We start from the raw sequence: 20,623 nt of genomic DNA on the forward strand, positions 1-20,623 counted from the left end.
TCCAGGTCTTCTACCTTCTAAAGTATTAAGCTTTTAAGCAGTTAGTTAACGCTGCCGCCGTATTACTCTCCCTATGTCTCATAACTATAAAAAATGTAGTTTTATTACTTTTTAACACAACAATTTGGAAGATATCGATGTAATGTAAATTTACAAATGTTGTAAACACTCAGTGGAAATAAGACAGAGTGTATATTTTTAAAAATGAGTGAAAACGAAAAAAAATAAAGTTAAATGGAAGGAACTATAGTTTTACAATATGAATAAGCATTTAAACTTTCATAATATGCCAAATCAATAGTTTGAAGACTAAAAAAGAAACAAAAGTAAATACTTTGTCGAGTTGCATTTTGAATGGAAAAATAAACTTGTCAGGCTTTTTATTCCATTTTATGGAAAACTGCACCAGAGGAAATGGCTACGACTAGGCAAAATAGTAAGATTAAGGTATTGGCTTTGCAAAAAAATAATTTTAGCCTGCAGTTATGCCGGTCCATTAAAGTCGTAAAATAAGCACCTTTTTCTTGATTTGTCACTCCACTAGTACAACTATGAATTACAATACTGTAAATCGGTACTCATTTTTGCGTGCTTTTTAAATTTGTATTCCACACTAGCTATAGCAATCTACGATAAAAATGAACCAATTCTGTAATCAAATAACCTGCCTATTCATAACTTTCTGTTACAAGTGATATTCAAAAAGATTCTGCATATCTCCACCTTTTTTTCCTGTGAACAAGTTACCTCCTGTATATGAAATCTGTATCTATCAATCCGTAAACTCAGTTTCAAGACTCTTAGATTTCCTCTTTAGAAAATATCAAACTCAGACAACTGTTTGTGTTAAGATTGTGAGTTGTAGAGTATTTAAAAAAAACATAGAAGCAAAATACCATTGTGTAAACTTTTCATGTGTATCACTGTTGTCCGGGATGAAGTCTGTACACTAACATTCTAGTATTATGAAATCCGGATCCTGTATTGATTACCAGGTGTTTAGAATCAGCTGTGAATTTCATCTGTTGAACATCAGAGGGGATCTTCAATTGGACGACGTCTGTTCCAGTAGTGATGTCCCAGAGTATCAGCATGTTATTAAGACACCTAGATGCAACCCATTTACTGTCTGGTGATATTGTAATGGTGACCACCTGCAAATAATATTGCATGTCCTTTATATTATGAAACAATTTCTATTCATATTTTTTCTGACTCATGAGATTTTTTTCTGACATATACCCAAAATATCTATTCATGTTTAGGCTCAATTAAAATAACCTTTTAAAAATGATAACATGTTTCAATGGTAATAAAATAAAAATTGTTATGGAAATTATTGTTTGCATTTATGATCTATCAATTTCTTCATGCAACATCGATATATCTTTCACATTAATCCACATCACTTTCAAAACAGCCCAACCATTTCCCTCCCCCTGTGTGTATTGATGCTGTTTGAATCAGATCGTGTGTCAATGTCTAATTCTGATCGGAATCCAGTCAAGAGATCTGTAAATCCAGATGGTTTCTAGAGTAAAAACAAAGACAGTTTAAGGCTTAAATTTCATATTAATAAAGCACAAACAGCAGTATAGTTTGAAATCAATACACAAATTAATTAATTAATGATCTGAGGTATTCCAAACTTCCCAAACATGTGTGGTTTAATCAGAAGAAGTTAGTTTAAAGTGGTTTATTATTTCCCCAGGGCAAGTGCAAATTTTTTCATGACTTCCTGTCTATGTGCAAAAGATAGATCTAAGTATGATGTGTATGCGTCAGATTTCCAATCACCCTGTGATTGAATGAGATCAGCTGGAACCCCACATTCTAAGGCAAAGGAGGCCTCTCCTCTGCAAAAACTATGTCCTGAATAATTGCTGCTGTCATAACTCAACCGAGATAAGTTCTGTTTTAGCATCTTTACAAAAGCTGTATATGTTAGAGGGGTAACTTTGTCTCGTACTTAATACAGAAAGACAGGTGAATGGATAAAACTGCTGGCACCTGAAATTTAGAAGAAGCGCATTGGAGGGACATAAAAGAGATTTTTTTCACTCTAAGAAGGGGAATTTCTAAAATACGCTCTGAAAATTGAATTGTATTGCGTACTTAAACATTAAATCCTCACGAGTATAATGTCGCGCAGGATCAAAAAGCTAAATTTGAAGGAGCAAACAAATTTGATTTGCTTAAAAAGGAGAAAAATGCCACTAAGCAGGCTGCCCAAAAACATAAGTCCTTACTACTACTGACTGACAGCAAAGTGAATATTTCATTCAAAACTATGGGTGTTATGGGCAATTTGCTATGTACTGCTCAACCTAACACACGTTTAGCACCCTTGGGTACTAACTCCATAAAAAAAAAGAATTTATCGGAGATGCAACTCCTGATTCTAAATGTAGCAACCGCACAATTGACAAATAATTTGTTCTGGAATTAAATTGTAACTCAGAAGATTAATAGGCTACATATCTGGCTAAATTCGTAGGCCTTAATGAAACAAGGGTAATATTTAATCTTCTACAAAATTTTGTGTAAGACTTGAAATAGTTTAGACCTGTCTTTTTGGTAGATTCAACATAAGTACGACATCTAAAGTTAGCAACAATACTATCTAGTGATCTCACCTCCATTGATACCGATAAGCCGTAAAAAAAGAAAACGAAGGGCATTACTAGACATGTGCCTAACAAGATCCTGTTAATAAAGCGGTGGTTGAACATAAACACATAAAAATTGTTCACAAAAAGGCAAGTCTTGCTTCCGTAAAATACAGTCTGGAACATGTTTAGCAATGAAGTGAATGTTGCTGATAACTAAAAGTGCTCACGCAAAAAGGACATCAAAAATAGAATTTTTTTATGTACCTTCATTAATGTAACTTACAATACCCGCATTATCGCAATGAACTATAATACGCTGGCCACGCTAAGTTGGGGCCCATCGCTTTATTGCTAACGCCACTGAGAAAGCCTCTAATTCATTTATGTGAAGTTGCAAAGCAAAGGGGTGATCTTCCGCCAAATTTACATAAAACCAATCATTTTGGTAGACACCAGTTGTAATAATCACTTCGTAAATTTTACGGACGCCATCACGGGTTGGTTTACCGTTACGAAATATCCGTTTCATAGATGATAGCGGATATGTTCCTAATGTCGTATCTACAATCTCGTTCCCTTTTCCCGAATGTGACCTACCGAATTAGACTGATTACTGGGTTTGTACTAATATGAGCAACACTACTGGTGTGACATGTGGAGCAGGATCTGCTTACCCTTCCGGAGCACCTGAGATCACCCCCAGGTTTTGGTGGGGTTCGTGTTGCTCAGTCTTTAGTTTTCTATGTTGTGTTTTGAGTACTATTGTTTGTCTGTTGGTCTGTCAGCAGATGCCCAATTATGCTTTCCCGCTAAAGATTGCAATTGCTTATTTGAAGCACGCTTACGCAATCAAAATTCAGCTACTAGTTTTTCTGATTTCAAATCATGCAATTTTGAAGTAGGAAATTTAATTTCTAAAGTGGTAGAATCTATCTCAACCCCTAAAAATACAGTTTTTGGGCAGGGGTCTGTAACTTTAGACCAGCTGATACAAAAGTCTAACTTCCTTAGCAAAGCAATTAAAATCGCTAAAGCCTGAGCGCAGCGCTTCTTTGTCTCCTAGCAAATAAAAAAAATCTAAAGATGCCACTTTGGTGAAGCCTCTACGTGACATCATTCTGCGAATTGCCTGGGATAATCTATGAAAAATACCCGGTGCAAATTTTCATCCAAACAGAAGTTTTTTTTATCTATGAAAGTGTAATCATGACTATCAAGAAAAATCCATGTAAGCCCAGTAACCTCTCGACTTTGTTCACTTATTTTGACAGATCTATAAGCGGCCTTTAGGTCCACTTTTGACATATAAAAAAAAATCTGAAAATAACTTACATGCATCATCTAATGTTTGAAATTTTTGTTTATCAGTTTCTCCTGCAAAATCATTTACTGCAGAAACTTTTCGACGGCTGCGATCATGAATTATCCGAACCCCACCTTCAGATTTAGGGATAACCCCAAGCGGAATGGTAATTTTCGGGGGAGAGTTGACAATCAATTATCAATTTTGTTAAAATTTGTTTATGTGACTGTTTATAAAAAGGGCTATACTAGGCTTTGCTGAAGGATGATTTATGGAGCGTACATTCTCCGGCCGGAGGGACATTCGTGACAATGTCAAATCCATGTTCTATACCAAATTACAACAATTCTTTGTCAAAATCATTACTTAATTCATTAGTACATGCAGATATATCAAGAGCACGCATAGGCTTCGCCATTGTTTCTATTTTTAGTATGCTGAAAAGCTGAATGTTTTTCAGCACACACAGGTATAGCACATGAATGCTCAAACTTACATTGTGGCATAAAACAACCCCTACGACTATTGAATGTGTTGCAAATCATCCGTCCCCCCATCCCCCCGGTGAATGAGAAGCATATGTAATTGCATGTTTATCAGCCGTTACTTTCGAGACTTGAGTTTGAGGTGCATTGCGGGAATTCTGACTCTGCAAAAACTTTGGCCTCAAAAATATAGAATGTAGAGGCGGAATGTCAGTACCTTTTTTAAACTGGTGTTGCTTTTACAGGCGTTGGTATTCCCGATCAAGGAACAAAACAGACACCAACTCACAGCTCGAAAAAAAAGATAAATGCCCATAGTATAAGATAAATAATCAATAACTCTATAGCTATCAACTTATGCATTCTATGAGGACGAAGTCCCCAATTACGGTTAGAAAATTAATAAAATGAAAAAGAATAAAAGAACAGAGTTCCAATGTCCCCTGCGTTGCACATAATTTATATTTCCAAGAGGCATAACTCTTTTAAAAAAGTCGATCGTCCATCATTATAGAACTTGTCCGAGATATTGCTGATATTAACCTACAGTATAAGTTTTATAAAAATCTGGCAAGAATTGTACCCGTGAGAGCCCTAACGAGGCCATATTCCATAAATTTAATATTTCCAAGGGGCATAACTCTTTTACAAACGTCGATCGTCCACCATTAAAGAACTTGTCCGAGATATTGCTGATATTAACCTATAATATAAGTTTTTTTTAAATCTGGCAAAAATTGTACCCGTGAGAGCTCTAACGAGGCCATTTTCCACAAATTTAATATTTCCAAGGGGCATAACTTTTTTAAAAAACGTCGATCGTCCACCATTATAAAACTTGTCCGAGATATTGCTAATATTAACCTATAGTATAAGTTTTATAAAAATCTTGCAAGAATTGTACCCGTGAGAGCGCTAATGCGGTCATTTTCCATAAATTTAATATTTCCAAGGGGCATAACTCCATTAAAAAAAGAATTGGACCCGTGAGAGCGCTAACAAGACCGGACTAACGGACGGACGGACGGACACACGGATGGACGAACGCCCGGTTTTTCCATGTCCCCCGCAACGCGTTACGCGGGAGACAAAACAATATATATACTAATGAACTAAAAATCGCTAAGGTGGCAGGTGCCAGTTTTGGTGTACCAGATCATGTGTCCCACGCAGAAATTTTGTTATAGTTAAGTAATGAAATATATAATTATATCATGTGGACTGCAAAAAAAAAATGAATGTAAATTCTAGGCTATTGTACTACATAAGTAGTTGCATACACAGGTTGGGGATTTCCTTCACATAGAGGACCAGTCAGAAGTCCAATTATGGGTCACCTCTCTTGATTTCATCCAATCAAATTGTGGAAAAAATTAAGTTTTATGTTAACAAAAATATCTTGAGATTTTGATGGTTATGTCAATATGATAGGTGCGGACAAGGCTCTTATTCATTGAATATCATTTATCTCTTGAAATTTGCCTAACATTCTTGTCAGACATTAGCAGGATTCTGAAGGTGAAGATTATATGTCAGTGTATCAGAGTATCACATGTTTTGCCTTATTTGCAATGCATTTATAAATTGTAAAATCTCCATGCTGGACAGACACCCAAATTTACAGGTTTTCTATATATTCACATAAGCACGCACAGATCTTAGTTACAAGAAACCATAAATTTTATAAGCTTGATTAATTTTTCAGGAAAAATTAAATCATAAATCCATGAAATTCTTAAGATTTATTTTAAAATAACTGGTTAATGCCACCTAACTCTTTTTTTAGTTTCCCTCATTTGCGCAGAAATCTCTTTCTTTCTTCCGGTCTCGTTTGTCACGAGACATGTAAAATGTTGGAAAGAGCATCATATTGTTTCCCGTAAATTTGTTGTTTTTTGATAATTCTTTAATATGAAAAAAAAATGTTAATTGATGATAGCGTTTCTTTGTTTACATTGAAAATGACGTCACAACTAAAATTCCTAACAACGAGACCAACGTCGGAATCTTTTCCGTAATTCTGTTTCTTTTTTTAACAGATTCTGAAGTTGAAATATGCTTGAATTAAAAAAAACTAGAGGCCCCCAAGAGCCTGTGTCGCTCACCTGATTCTACTTTGGTTTTGGAAATCATGTAAGAATAGATTAAAATCATAACAGATACCCTAATAATGATTGAGGCCAAATTTGATTTAATATTGGCCCCGTAATTTAATCAAAAGCAGAAGACTTTTGTAAAGTTTACAGAAATTACGGTACCAATAAATTCATTGAAAATGTAGAAAATGACATTGTAAGGACAATGAAAAATCAGCTACAAAATAACAACACTTGGTCAGCACCTCAAAAGAAACATTCATACCATGTTTGGTTTCAATCCATTATGCGGTTTTCTAGAAGAAAATATTTGTATATATTTCCCATAGGGTCCTTTGTTAAACTAAGTCCCCGCTGGCATCCATCTTGGATGATTGATTGGCTACAAAGTAACAACACTTGGCCAGCACCGCATTAAGAACATTCATGCCATGTTTGATTTCATTCCATTCAGTGGTTCTCTTAAAGAAAACATTTGTATGTATTTCCCTTAGGGTCCTATGTTAAACTAATTCCCTGCTGGCGGCCATCTTGGATGATTGATTGCCTACAAAGTTACAACACTTGGTCAGCACATCATAAAAAACATTCATGCCATGTTTCATTTCATTCCATTAAGTGGTTCTCTAAAAGAAGACATTTGTATGCATTTCCCATAGGGTAGTTTGTTAAACTAAGTCCCTCTCTGGCGGCCATCTTGGATGATGGATCTGCTTCAAAGTAACAACACTTGGTCAGCACCTCATAAGGAACATTCATGCCATGTTTGGTTTCACTCGATTCAGTGGTTCTCTTAAAGAAGACATGTGTATGTATTGTCCATAGGGTCCTATGCTAAACGAAGTCCCCCGCTAGCGGCCATCTTGGATGATGGATCTGCTTCAAAGTAACAACACTTGGTCAGCGCCTCATTACAAACATTCATGCCATGTTTGAATACTCCATTCAGTGGTTCTCTAAAAGAAGATATGTGTATGTATTGTCCATAGGGTCCTATGCTAAACAAAGTCCCCCGCTGGCGTCCATCTTGGATGATAGATCGGCTTCAGAGTAACAACACTTGGTCAGCACCTCATAAGGAACATTCATGCCATGTTTGGTTTCATTCCATGCAGTGGTTCTCTAGAAGAAGTTCAAAATGTAAAAAGTTAACGACGACGGACGACGACGACGGACGACGGACGCCAAATGATGAAAAAAGCTCACTTGGCCCTATGGGCTAGGTGAGCTAAACATACTGTATACAGACTTCGTCCCCTTTCACAGGTAACGCCTGTCTCATATTAGAAAAATTGAGCATAGACCATTAAGTTACCGACGATGTTTGTAATTTCGGCTCGACAGGGCCTGATTTGAAAATTAATTTGGCCCCTGACGATTCCGAAACTAATTCCTCTAATTCTGATTGCCCCTAAGTATTGGGTACAAAATCATTTGTATCAAAGAAATTAACATTTTGATCAAAATTTGAAGACTTTAAAAATATTTGAGGGTCTTTCCACGAGTAAATGTCATTGATCAGCAAATTGTCTCTAGCTGCGGATGAATTATTCAGAGTGATTCACAAAATGTCATGTGCAGTTCTTCTCCCTAGTCGTCATCTGAATGATCTCCTTCACATAGGCATCCTCCGATCGGTGACTTGACCCATAGGCGCCGTCATCTTTGTTGTTTATCTGCTATCTTCGTTGTGTACGACGCCATCTTGGTTATGTACGCCGCCATCTTGGTTGTTAACGCCGCCATTTTTGATCCTAGCGGATGTTCTCTGTCTCGACTCGTTTTCATTTTCGTATGAGTGCGTATCTGCAATATTCTTAGAATTAGCGCAACCGTCTTTGAAAGTTTTTTTTCTACTGTTCGCATTAACACTTTTTGCTGTCCTAGCGGAATATTGATTGGTGGTATATCGTCTTTTTGAATCATCGAAATAGCTTCCATGGAATCGAAACCATGTCTGATTAATTCTGAAGCTGTGTTTTGATCCAGCTTCATTGTTGATGCCAACAACTACAGCCGCTCGACATTAAGTGGAAAATCGACTTCGCCTGCACTGTCACTCGCCAAATGGCATATAGTCGCATATTTACTAATTGAGAAAAATATAAAATAGTTTAAAGCAGAGCATTTTATGACGCAAATAATTCCGTCGCCGGAACGTGCATGACAAACTTGCAAAAGTCTACAGCGTATCACAATGAATTCCATAACCGGAACACAGCATGCAAACATTACAAATATCTACAGTAGATCACAATAAATTCCATCGCCGGAATGTGCACGGTGAATAACACAGTCTACAGTGGATCGCTGTTATTTATAGTTCTATAAATCGGAAATTCAGCTACACTGAAAAGTTCTCTATACTTTCACATGTATAACAACGTTGCCGCACGTAAATATCCATTTCCAAAGATTTAAACAATTTCTTAAGTACTTTAAAAAATAATCGATGTCCAGAGATAAATTAGCTAACGCCAAATTGCAATGCGTCTGCTTCATACAGTTGTATTATCTAGAATGCCTTAGCTGTGGTCGAACGGACGCCGAACGGATGAAAAAAATAGTTTTCCGTTGAAAAAATTTTAATCCGATGAAAGTCCGTTGGTGTACTGACCAAATAAAACGGACGCGTAACGAATGCCTAACGGACACACACAGAATATGCAACGTACGAGAAACGGAAACGTACTGAACAGAACGGATGTCGAACGTACATCCAACGTACGAGTACCGCATAAAACGGAAACCTAACGGAAGCGTACCTGATAAAACGGATGAACAAGATAAACGGAAAATTAAAGGCGGCAATAATAATTTATGTAAATCATATACACGTGACCTTAAAATAATTAAAAAAGTTTCCGTGTAACTGGTTTTAGTTTATTCTTCAAAATGCCGCCAAAGGGTAGGGGTTGAAAACGAAGAGGAAAAAAATGTCAGAGAAAAATGCCAATATACCAAATGATACATTTAATACATAATTTATATCTTTAGGATTTACCATGAACATAAACCTATAGTACTGGTAGCAGATGCAGAGATGATTAAAGATATATCCGTAACAAAATTCAACAATAAAACATTACAAGTTTTGCGCACTGTTGTCCCTAGCGATGACGGGAGCGTGTCAGATGGACATGGTATACTAGTACGTTTATTATAATATTCAATAGTTTAAGGTCAAACGTAACAAACAAATAGAACGATTTTTTTTGAAAGGCGATGGACACTTTAGTGCAATTGATTAGTTGTAGAATTCATTCTTTTAAAGTTGAAGTTGATATTTCAAATCTGTAAATATTATGTACCTTTGGTATGAAAACGGATATAGTGTTATGCGGAACTCTTCATCCGTACTGCACGCGACGATATTTTGCTCCAGAAGCAAGGTGTATAAGTGTAATTACTAACTTGAGTCCTGGTTCTAGCGGATTTCTGTAAAATGTGTTCTGCTCTTCTATGGAAGGGCCGACCCGCAGCAATATCTCGTCGAACATCTCTGGGGGCATTCGAAGAAAGTGTTTAAAGAACTGCCGATCCTCCCGCCTAAGTTCAGTCATGAGTTGGTCATATAGACCAATACTGCGTCGTCTTTTAGGAATAAGCCACGATCTTGTCCACCATCTCCTTTGTCTTCTCCTTCTTCTCCTTTCGACAGCTAGTAGGTTTATTTGCAACATTCAAGTTCAGTCTGGACGGAATAAGAGCTGCTTGATAGTGAAGACGTGCTCTTACACCAAGATCCATCATGAAAAATAAATATTCATGACACTCAAGAAATCTGACATACCAATAATTAGCATTTCTGACACGAAATCTTCAATTAGCATTTATCCGTTTCACAATCGGTACGAATCCGCTTTATTCGTTATCCTTCCGTTCATGTCCGTTTCACATCTGTTCATCATCCGTTATACGTCCGGTAGAAGTCCGTTGGTGAATTGGTCTACCGGACCTCCAACGGATGTATAACGGACAAGTAACGGATACAAAACGGAAACGGAACGGACAAGTACCGTCAATAATGGACGACTACCGGACGTTCAACGGATACTTCATCCGTTAGACGTCCGTTCAAAGTTTGAACATGCTCAAATTTTCCACCGGACAGAATGGACGTCGACGGATAAAACGGACGCTGAACGGACATGAAACGGATTTGGACGGACGTCTAATGGATAAGAACGGACGTCTAACGGACATAAACGGATTGAAAAAAGTTATCCGTTTAGCGTCCGTTCGCGCTATCCGGTAATGTGTGACCGGGGCTTGAATGAGGCGCGCAGTAATTAAAACATAAGGATGATAATTATTAATCTTCCCTGCAGACTGGATAATTTGAAATGAGTGCCTTGTTCTGGTTGGTTCCCTTCCCACATCTCACAAAGCAATTAGAGAACGAGATGTCAATAGTGGCCAGTGGGGAACTCTTTATATCATTGGTTGTTATGAATAGATATAATCTGAACTTAGATGAACCTAATCGACAATAATAGACAAGACTATTATAAGTAAGCTTCTGATACGAGGTTATGCAAGTGTAATGATACATGTCAATGTGCTGTGTATTAATAATCCATTTATTAACATACTCTATAACAATATATTAAAAATTCAGTCAGTGGCGCGCGGAAGTAGTCAAGAAGACAGTATTATTTTTTTAGCGGTTGACAGGATACACGTAATCGTTCGTAGTTTCAACTTCAAGGTTCTTATGCAAGCAAATTTAATAAACGATGATTCAATTCAGGTGTTTTTGTGGTTATCGCTTTAAATAGGGCTTTATCTCTAATCTTATTTCTTTGTGCACATTCTGAATCTACCTATTTCACCTTTATCACTGTTAGGAAAACTGTTTCGGACGATTCCATATACCATTATATATTAGGTTTTTTTAGATTCAGAGTCGACAAATGTATATTATATAGCATTGTTTTCCAGAAATGAATCCTTTTTCTGATAAAGTGACTACTTCAAAACCATTATATATATATAGTTGACATTTATATTTCATTTTACTGTGTCAAAATAACCTAAATATGAACGACAGTATAGCCCTTAAAATGGTATATCCCGTTTAACGAATGACATTTACGCGGGAAAGAATTACATTGACCTTCCATTCACCATTGCAATTAATTTGTTTCTGGATTGTAATTTACTGACCGTCATCTAATTTGATATCCTACAATCACTGAAGTAAAACAGTATCAACATTTAGACGTCGGGTTTGTACACATTTTGGAATATTCATAGACTTCAATCGTCTTTTTTATTGAAAAAAAAGTGGATCCCTCTTTTAGAAAAATTGTTCCAAATATAATGAATTTTCCCCCTTTTAAGTTAAAAAGGCTACATTTTTCTTTTTCCGTTTTCACAACAGCAACATAACACCTTGTCTGAGGGACAGTTCCTAATTTAAGGGATATCCCTCATTTGGGGGGGTTGTTCCAAACCTGTTGGTTTGTTGTAAATTATGTCATTACTTTTTTCAATTGAATTGTTGCATACTTTTAGTGTTGGGGCATTTTACAGCCGGACTAGGTTATTTTTCTCATTCTATGGTTGCCCATAATTGCTTACATTTACTCCATTTGAACTTTGTGGGATAGTGGTCTCATTGGCAATCATACCACATCACCTTATTTTTATATTGGTTGCATACCTGAAATAGATGTACAAAAATGTACGAAGTTAAATATGCAGCATACTTTGAACTTCAAACAACCAACTACAACTGATCAACCGTAAATCTGTTGAACAGCATTATACATATTTGATCTCATTCCAGTCCATAAAACCACTATCAATCAACAGCTCCAAAGCAAATAATTATGATGTCTTTAAAGGTTTTTGAATAGTATTCCAATATAAACATGTTGGGCCCTTTTACAGCCGACTATACAGTATTGGGTTTTCTCATTTTATAACAAAAAGAATATTCACTGGCTCATGCCAGGCAAAAGTGTTCTATTTGAAAACTTAATTTGTTATAAGGGTTGACACGAAACACATAATCATATTAAAGTAGGCCTGTATCGCTGAACTGATGTTTTTGTTGCAAAATTCTTAACTTTACACCTGTGACTCAAATTGTTTTGTGTGGGACTGGCCTGGACACCTGAGAAATTTTCCTGAATGTTCGATTTATATAATCTAGAAATTCAGCTCCGTGAAATTTGATGGAGTTCTCTATTTATGTTAGGTCATCGTATCTCAGCAGGACATTTTATCATTTCTTTTGGATATTTTGCATCAAAGAAAAGGTAAGAATTAGCATTTATGCATACATTTCTAGCCGTCAGTGAAATTGGGTCTTAGTGGACCAGTCGAATAACCTGGTGACAGCAAGGTCTTTGAATGTTTTTTTTATACTTTTTAAGTCGGATTTAAATAGTGACAACTGGAACCTTACACGAGGAAATTTTTTTTATAGTAGGACATTTCCCAGATAAGGGGTCTGTAGAAGCTTAACTTTGGGAACGGTCATTATTTATCAGCTTTATCAACCACATATGCCTAATGACCCCGCTTAAAACACAATTTCAAAAGTTCGACCACCCAAACAAAAATCCATGTCGATTGTGAGGAGAAAATTTTCATTATAGTTGAACATTTCCCTGATGAGGGGTCGGTCTGTCTGTAGACATGGTAGATGCTAAACTTAATATACATATTATGTCATGTATGTGCTTGAACAAAACCAGGGGGCAAGAGGATTTGACCCGGAGACAAAGGTACATAATTAGTACATGTAGGTATAAAGTTGAAAGGAAAGGGGATTACCAAGGCATTTGATTTTGTGAGATTAGGATTTTGAAAATGAATATCGTATCCACTGAATAAAATAAGCAACAGATGAAAATAAATAGTCATTAGGCAATCTGCAAAAATTCCTCCTGGCCCCCAAAATTATCAAATGGTCATAGGGCAAAAAATTATGGCGTCACGAACATGTTGAAGGGCTATTTTAATTTTTTTTTCTGTGACACCTTCCTTTGGACAAATGGTCATCTAACTATTTGTCGATTTGTTATACCTTGCATAAACGGGGAGACCTGCAATTACTTCACAATTCATATTTACAACAAGAGTGCACACGCTAAAAGTCTCGCCTGTTTAACTTATCATTGAATTTATGTTGAAAGTCTATAACAGGAAAGGTCTACTACAAGTATCACATAAACTTAAAATTATCAAAAATGAGGTCTTGGTCAGATGAACCAGGCCAGACACACATGTAGACCTTACAATCATTCCATACAACAAATATAGTTGACCTATTGCTTAGACTTACCGTATAGTATCTGATAAACTGACAAAACGAAGAAAACTTATCATTGACCAATGAACCATGAAGATGAGGTCAAAGTCAGATAATATCTGCCAGACAGACATGTACATCTTGCAATTATTCCATTACACCAAACATAGCTGACATATTGCTACCTTATACTAGTAATTGGAAAACTGACCAAAACACAAAAACCTAAATTTAACCAATGTACCATGAAAATGAGGTTGAGGTCAGATGAAACCTGCTTGACTGACATGTACCCCTTACAATCCTTCCATACACCACATATATTTGACCTACTGATTATAGTATTTGAGAAACAGACCTAATCATGTAACTTTAAACTTGATCACTGATCCATGAAATGAGATCGAGGTCAGGTGAACCCTTGCTGACTGATATGTAGGGGTTGCAAGGAACCCATTTACCAAATATAGTTATCCTACTACTCATAAGTGAGGAATATACATAACAAAATAACTTAAGTTTATTTTCAGACAGTTGCTGAACCATGAACATGAGGTCAAGGACAATAAGCATATGACAGACGGAAACTTCGTAACATAAGGTATTTGAACTAGAGGCTCTAAGGAGCCTGTGTCGCTCACCTGATTCTACTTTGGTTTTGGAAATCATGTAAGAATAGATTAAAATCATAACAGATACCCAAATAATGAGTGAGGCCAAATTTGGTTTAATATTGGTCCTGTAATTTAATAAAAAATCCTGGTGGCCATCTTGAACAGTAAATCGGCAACAAAGTAGCAACACTTAATCAGCACCTCATAAGAAACATTTATGCCATGTTTTGGTTTCATTCCATTCAGTGCACCTCCAGAAGAAGCATTTGTATGAATTTCCCATAGGGTCTTATGTTAAAGGAAGTCCCTCTATTGGCGGCCATCATGGATGAAGGATCAGCTTCAAAGTAACAAAACTTAGTCAGCACCTCATAAGGAACATTCATGCCATGTTTGGTTTCAATCCATTCAGTATGTGGTTCTCTAAAAGCAGACATTTGTATGTATTGTCCATAGGGTCCTTTGTTAAACATTGTCCTTATCTGGCAGCCATCATGGATGAAGGATCAGCTTCAAAGTAACAACACTTGGTCAGCACCTCAAAAGGAACATGCATGCCATGTTTGGTTTCATTCCATTCAATGGTTCTCTAAAAGAAAACATTTGTACGTATTTCTCATAGGGTCCTATGTTAAACTAAGTCCTCCGCTGGCGGCCATCTTAGATTATGGATCGGCTTTATAGTAACAACATTCGGTCAGCACCCCATTAGGAACATTCATGCCATGTTTGGTTTCATTCCATCCAGTGGTTCTCTAAAAGAAGACATTTGTATGTATTTCTCATAGGGTCCCATGTTAAATTAAGTCCCCTGCAGGCGGCCATCTTGGATTTATTATGGACCGGCTTCAAAGAAACAACACTCGGTCAACACCTCAAAAGAAACATTCATGCCATGTTTGGTTTCATTCCATTCAGTGGTTATCTAAAAGAAGACATTTGTATGTATTTCTCATAGGGTCCCATGTTAAATTAAGTCCCCTGCAGGCGGCCATCTTGGATTTATTATGGACCGGCTTCAAAGAAACAACACTCGGTCAACACCTCAAAAGAAACATTCATGCCATGTTTGGTTTCATTCCATTCAGTGGTTATCTAAAAGAAGACATTTGTATGTATTTCCCATAGGGTCCTATGTTAAACTAAGTCCCCTGCTGGCGGCCATCTTGGATTATGGATCAGCTTCATAGTAACAACACTTGGTCAGCACCTCATAAGGAACATTCATGCCATGTTTGGTTTCATTGCATTCAGTGGTTCTCTAAAAGAAGACATTTGTATGTATTTCTCATAGGGTCCCATGTTAAATTAAGTCCCCTGCAGGCGGCCATCTTGGGTTTATTATGGACCGGCTTCAAAGAAACAACACTCGGTCAACACCTCAAAAGAAACATTCATGCCATGTTTGGTTTCATTCCATTCAGTGGTTATCTAAAAGAAGACATTTGTATGCATTTCCCTTAGGGTCCAATGTTTAACTAAGTCCCCTGCTGGCGGCCATCTTTGATTATGGATCAGCTTCATAGTAACAACACTTGGTCAGCACCTCATAAGGAATATTCATGCCATGTTTGGTTTCATTGCATTCAGTGGTTCTCTAAAAGAAGACATTTGTATGGATTTCCCATAGGGTCCCATGTTAAACTAAGTCCCCCGCTGGCGGCCATCTTGGATTATGGATCGGCTTCAAAGTAACAACACTCGGTCAGCACCTCATAAGGAACATTCATACAATGTTTGGTTTCATTCCATTCAGTGATTCTCTAAAAGAAGACATTTGTATGTATTTCTCATAGGGTCCTATGTTAAACTAAGTCTCCCGCTGGCGGCCATCTTGGATGATGGATGCGCTACAAAGTAACAACACTTGGTTAGCACCTCATAAGGAACATTCATGCCATGTTTGGTTTCATTCCATTCAGTGGTTCTCTAGAAGAAGTTCAAAATGTAAAAAGTTTACGCCGACGCCGGACGACGACGGACGACGCCGGACGACGACGGACGACGGACGCCAAGTGATGAGAAAAGCTCACTTGGCCCTTCGGTCCAAGTGAGCTAATAAAAGCTATGAAGCATCCAGATCTTCTACCTTCTGAAATATTAAGCTCTATACAAATAGTTTACGCTGCCGCCGCCCAATAGTAATGTCTATGTCTGACATACTGGGATTTTCATCGCAGGCGTGACAAAAATGGCAGTACAAAATTATTAAAAACACTTTATTGTGGCGTAACACAAAATTGGTCTGCAAAAAGGGGGGGAGGGGGGGGGGGGGGGGGGGATGATCGTGTCGAGTCTGTTATCTTGTTAATAAAAATATCATTTAATATAACGCTTAATTGATTGAAAAACATGTATAGGTAAATCAAAGTTTTCTTTTTCTGCACAGATTGTTAAATTATTGAATTTCAGAAAAGCAATAAGAGAGGGACGAAAGATACCAAAGGGACAGTCATAGATCGAAAAACAAACTGACAACGCCATGGCCAAAAAAAGACTAACAGACAAATAATAGTACAGATGACACATCATAGAAAACTAAAGATTAAGCAACACGAACCCCACCAAAAACTGGGGGTGATCTCAGGTGCTCCGGAAGGGTAAGCAGATCCTGCTCCACATGTGGCACCCGTCGTGCTGCTTATGTTATTACAAATCCGGTAAATAGTCTAATTCGGTAGGTCACATTCGTGAAAAGGGAAGGATATTGTAGTTACGACATAAGGAACATATACGATATCATCTGTTAATCCATGTCTCTGACGTCAGTCTATTGTTCTTACTGTAGATTATTTTTCAAGAATCCACTGACCACCGTATTAACTTAATAGAACTTATTCTATAACTTTAAACTTTTAACTTAAAATCTTTTATCCTCTTAAAAACGAGTGGCATGTGTAGGATTCGAACCTGCGCGTATTTTCTTCATAATCAATAGAGTCTTCAGTCTATGCATGATACAACTAGACCACGATGACTGACATCAATCATTATATGAATAGTACTCTTAAAGCGCTTAATTGTAAAAACATGTCATTTAACTGTATTTCTTTCTCATTGATAATTCGCTTTTGTAATCTAATGAAATATATATATATCTTGGTTTGTTCATGTTCATTGGATTTGTTTTATTTTGGGTGTTATTTTCTTTTTTTTAAGAAATGGATTAAGGAAGTTCGCTACTCAGTTTCAAAAACACTAGTATATATTGATAGGGGATTAATAAAGAAACAAAAACAGCAAAAATAAAATATAGGTCATTGTGCTTGTTATCGAGATATTAGCCATTGAAATTTTGGCGGGAAGATATTTTCTCTTGATTTTTCATAGCTTTATCATTGACAAGTTAAAGTTCTCAAAAACTATCAAAAAATAATTAAGATTTTATGAGACTTTTACAGATGGCTTATAATTATGCATGTAAAACATTTTTAAAAAAAAAAATAGGGGTCAATGGGCAAAATTTTTTAAGGCATTCAAATACATAAAACCAGAGGATTCCGAAAATCTGACAAAAATTCCAAAACATGACAAGCGAATTTCCTTAAAACTTCTTCTTTGACAGTAAAAACAGAAACAAAATAATCGCCATTGTATGAAAATGGAATATATAACACTTCTACATGTTCTAGGATTAAAACAATATTTTGGTCCAGAAAAAAATTACAATGAAAACATTTCATTCCGGATACAAGGGTCGAACTTTGCACTGTTAATATCACCGTTATGACATTCGTTACCAACGACTAGACGATCACGGCTATGAACAGCTTGATGGTAAGTTTATGAAATTAACATAATTATTCAATGTACATCCGTAGCAAGAGCAATTCTGATGGGGATTCAGATAAACATGTGATTACATTTTTTTATCTTTTCAAAACAAGATAAATAAATTCTGTATATTAATATATGTCTTTTTGAATGAATTAAATATACCAAAATCTATTCAATTTAAATAATTTGTAATGATTAAACATTAAATGAAATATGTTTATACAAAAATAAAAACTGGTGTTAAAAAGGGGAGCTATAACACCCCATTTAAGTTATCTTAAAATTATGTTAACTTGTCAAATGTCTAAATATAGATGCGAACTGTGTGGATATAATCATCTTCAGCTATTATAGAATAAAAAAGATAAAATACGAAACTATTTTTATGAAATATCGTTGATTCAGTGTCAAAACATAAAACAGACAGTCGTTTTACTAGAAATGGGTTAAGCTAGAGAATTGATAAGAAGTAGTGGATTCGGAAACGATAATCAACTTGCGACTATAAGTCGTTTACGAATCCACTACTTCTTATCAATTCTCTTCTTCTGAAACGGTTATTCCATAACGGTCAACCAACTCGTGATGGCGTCCGTAAAATTTACGAAGAGATAATTTCAACTTCACCATTTGGAACTCTTGGTTTAATAGCTTGCGTGTGAGCAGCAATCCTCTATCAAGGAAATCATGATAGGAAATAAAAGCCCGGGACTGTCGTATCTATTGGAAGATATATACTCCGTATGCAGGCGCTGCTGGAATGTTGCTACATAGAATTGGGAAGCTGAAATCAACTATTTTGTCGTAAAGTTTTGTTTTCAACCGACCCTCATTGTCAATTTCTAGATGTAAGTCAAGATATGAGGCAGACTTAACTGTATATGGAGTATCATTTATCATCTAGTTCGATGGGATAGATTCGTTCAACATAGTCACCAAATTTTGTTTTATTTAGTGAGAGAACATCATCTATATAGCGGAACGTAAAGTTAAAGGATATTGCTAACTTCTTATCTTTCTTCCTAAGAAGTTCCTGTATGAAGTCAGCCTCATAATAATAAAGAAACAAGTCGGCAAGAAGAGGGCACAATTGATTCCTATTGGAATTCCGACAGTCTGTTGAAAAACACGTCCTTCAAACGTAACAAATATGTTGTCAATCAAGAAATCAAGCATCTTGATAATGTCAGTTTCAGAGAATTTGTTGTTTGAATCAGAGTGATTCTTTACAAAGTAGGATTTATCCCTCCCCAAGACAAGATACTTGTATCTACGTTCGCCATTCTTTGTAATGAAACAAAGTAATACCAGCTCTTTCAATTTGTCTTTTAGTTTGGAATGGGGAATACTTGTGTAAAGTGTAGAAAAAGTCAAATGTTTTAACACTATTGCAAGATGAGAGAGTCTTAGATTGTATGTACTCTAAAAGATCTTTGGAATTTTTTAGTATCCACATCTGATTCACGCCACCTCTAGAATAGGCAGTTTCACAATAACTTTGGAGCCCGGCTTTGATTGCTGATAAAATAGATGTTAATAATTTAGAAAGAGGTTTCGTGGAGCACTTGGAAGACCCAGAAATATACCGTTGTTTGTAAGGACACTTATGCAGTTTAGGTATCCACTACAGTGATGAAAGATCCAGTTCTTCATCTTTGGTTGAAATTCCAAAGGAAGATAGAACAGACCTATAATTATCTAGGATTTCCTCTTTGGTAAGTGTCGTGAGGGTATATGTTGAGTTTCCAAATGAATTGTCAATACCTAATTCATTTATCAAGCAGTTTATGTAATGATATTTACACACAAAAACTATGTTGTTTGGGGCTTTATCTGCAGAGACAACAACATATTTGTCATGGAGGAAGGACAAGTGTTTTGCAACATTTGGGTCTTTAGAAATTGACGTAGCGTGGATATTGATAGACCCATTTAGTTCCTTAATTCGGATTAGTATCAACGACCTCACAGCCTTAATTCGTTCGGAAAGAGTATCTACGTCTTCTCTCTCGCGTTTAGCCCATTGCCTGGCATAATCCTCGACTGAATCCATCAGTATTTTGTAGTTGTATTTCCAATTGATGAATTTAGACTCACGATATTTCGGACCTTTGGATAACAAATTTCGCAGGGAAGTGTTATTGACAATGTTGAGGTCTCCGGTAATAACGTGGCCAGCCGGATTATATGTGAATTGGAAACTAGCACAGGTGCAATCAGGAGGTTTAGACTTGAAGTCGTCAATGTTGAGATCCTGCAAAACGTGTTTGTTATTGAAAATTTAAATTTGCAATTGGTTTGGTATAGGTACTAGTATAAGAAATTATTGGTACAGGCTGATCTTTAATATAAGGAGGTATTTTCGACTGAACTAATTTATGATGAAGGATATTGCCTAAATTGACGCCATCGAGACCTTTGTTGGCAAAGGAAAGTTTAAGAAAAGATCTTTTTTCTTTTTCATCTTTT

General features: G+C 36.4%; 1 protein-coding gene across 1 annotated transcript in view; it reads right to left on the reverse strand.

The window, feature by feature from the left end:
- Window positions 1-762: 762 nt before the first annotated feature.
- Window positions 763-20,623, reverse strand: part of LOC127720929 (NACHT domain- and WD repeat-containing protein 1-like) — a 34,821-nt gene continuing 14,960 nt past the window's right edge. Inside the window, exon 9 of the mRNA XM_052227665.1 lies at window positions 763-1,154. Within this exon, the coding sequence (XP_052083625.1) occupies window positions 921-1,154 (234 nt within the window). The 3' untranslated portion in view covers window positions 763-920. The remainder of the gene's footprint in view (window positions 1,155-20,623) is intronic.

This window comes from Mytilus californianus, unplaced genomic scaffold (assembly GCF_021869535.1).
Source record: "Mytilus californianus isolate M0D057914Y unplaced genomic scaffold, xbMytCali1.0.p SCAF_11, whole genome shotgun sequence".
Classification (NCBI taxonomy): domain Eukaryota; kingdom Metazoa; phylum Mollusca; class Bivalvia; order Mytilida; family Mytilidae; genus Mytilus; species Mytilus californianus.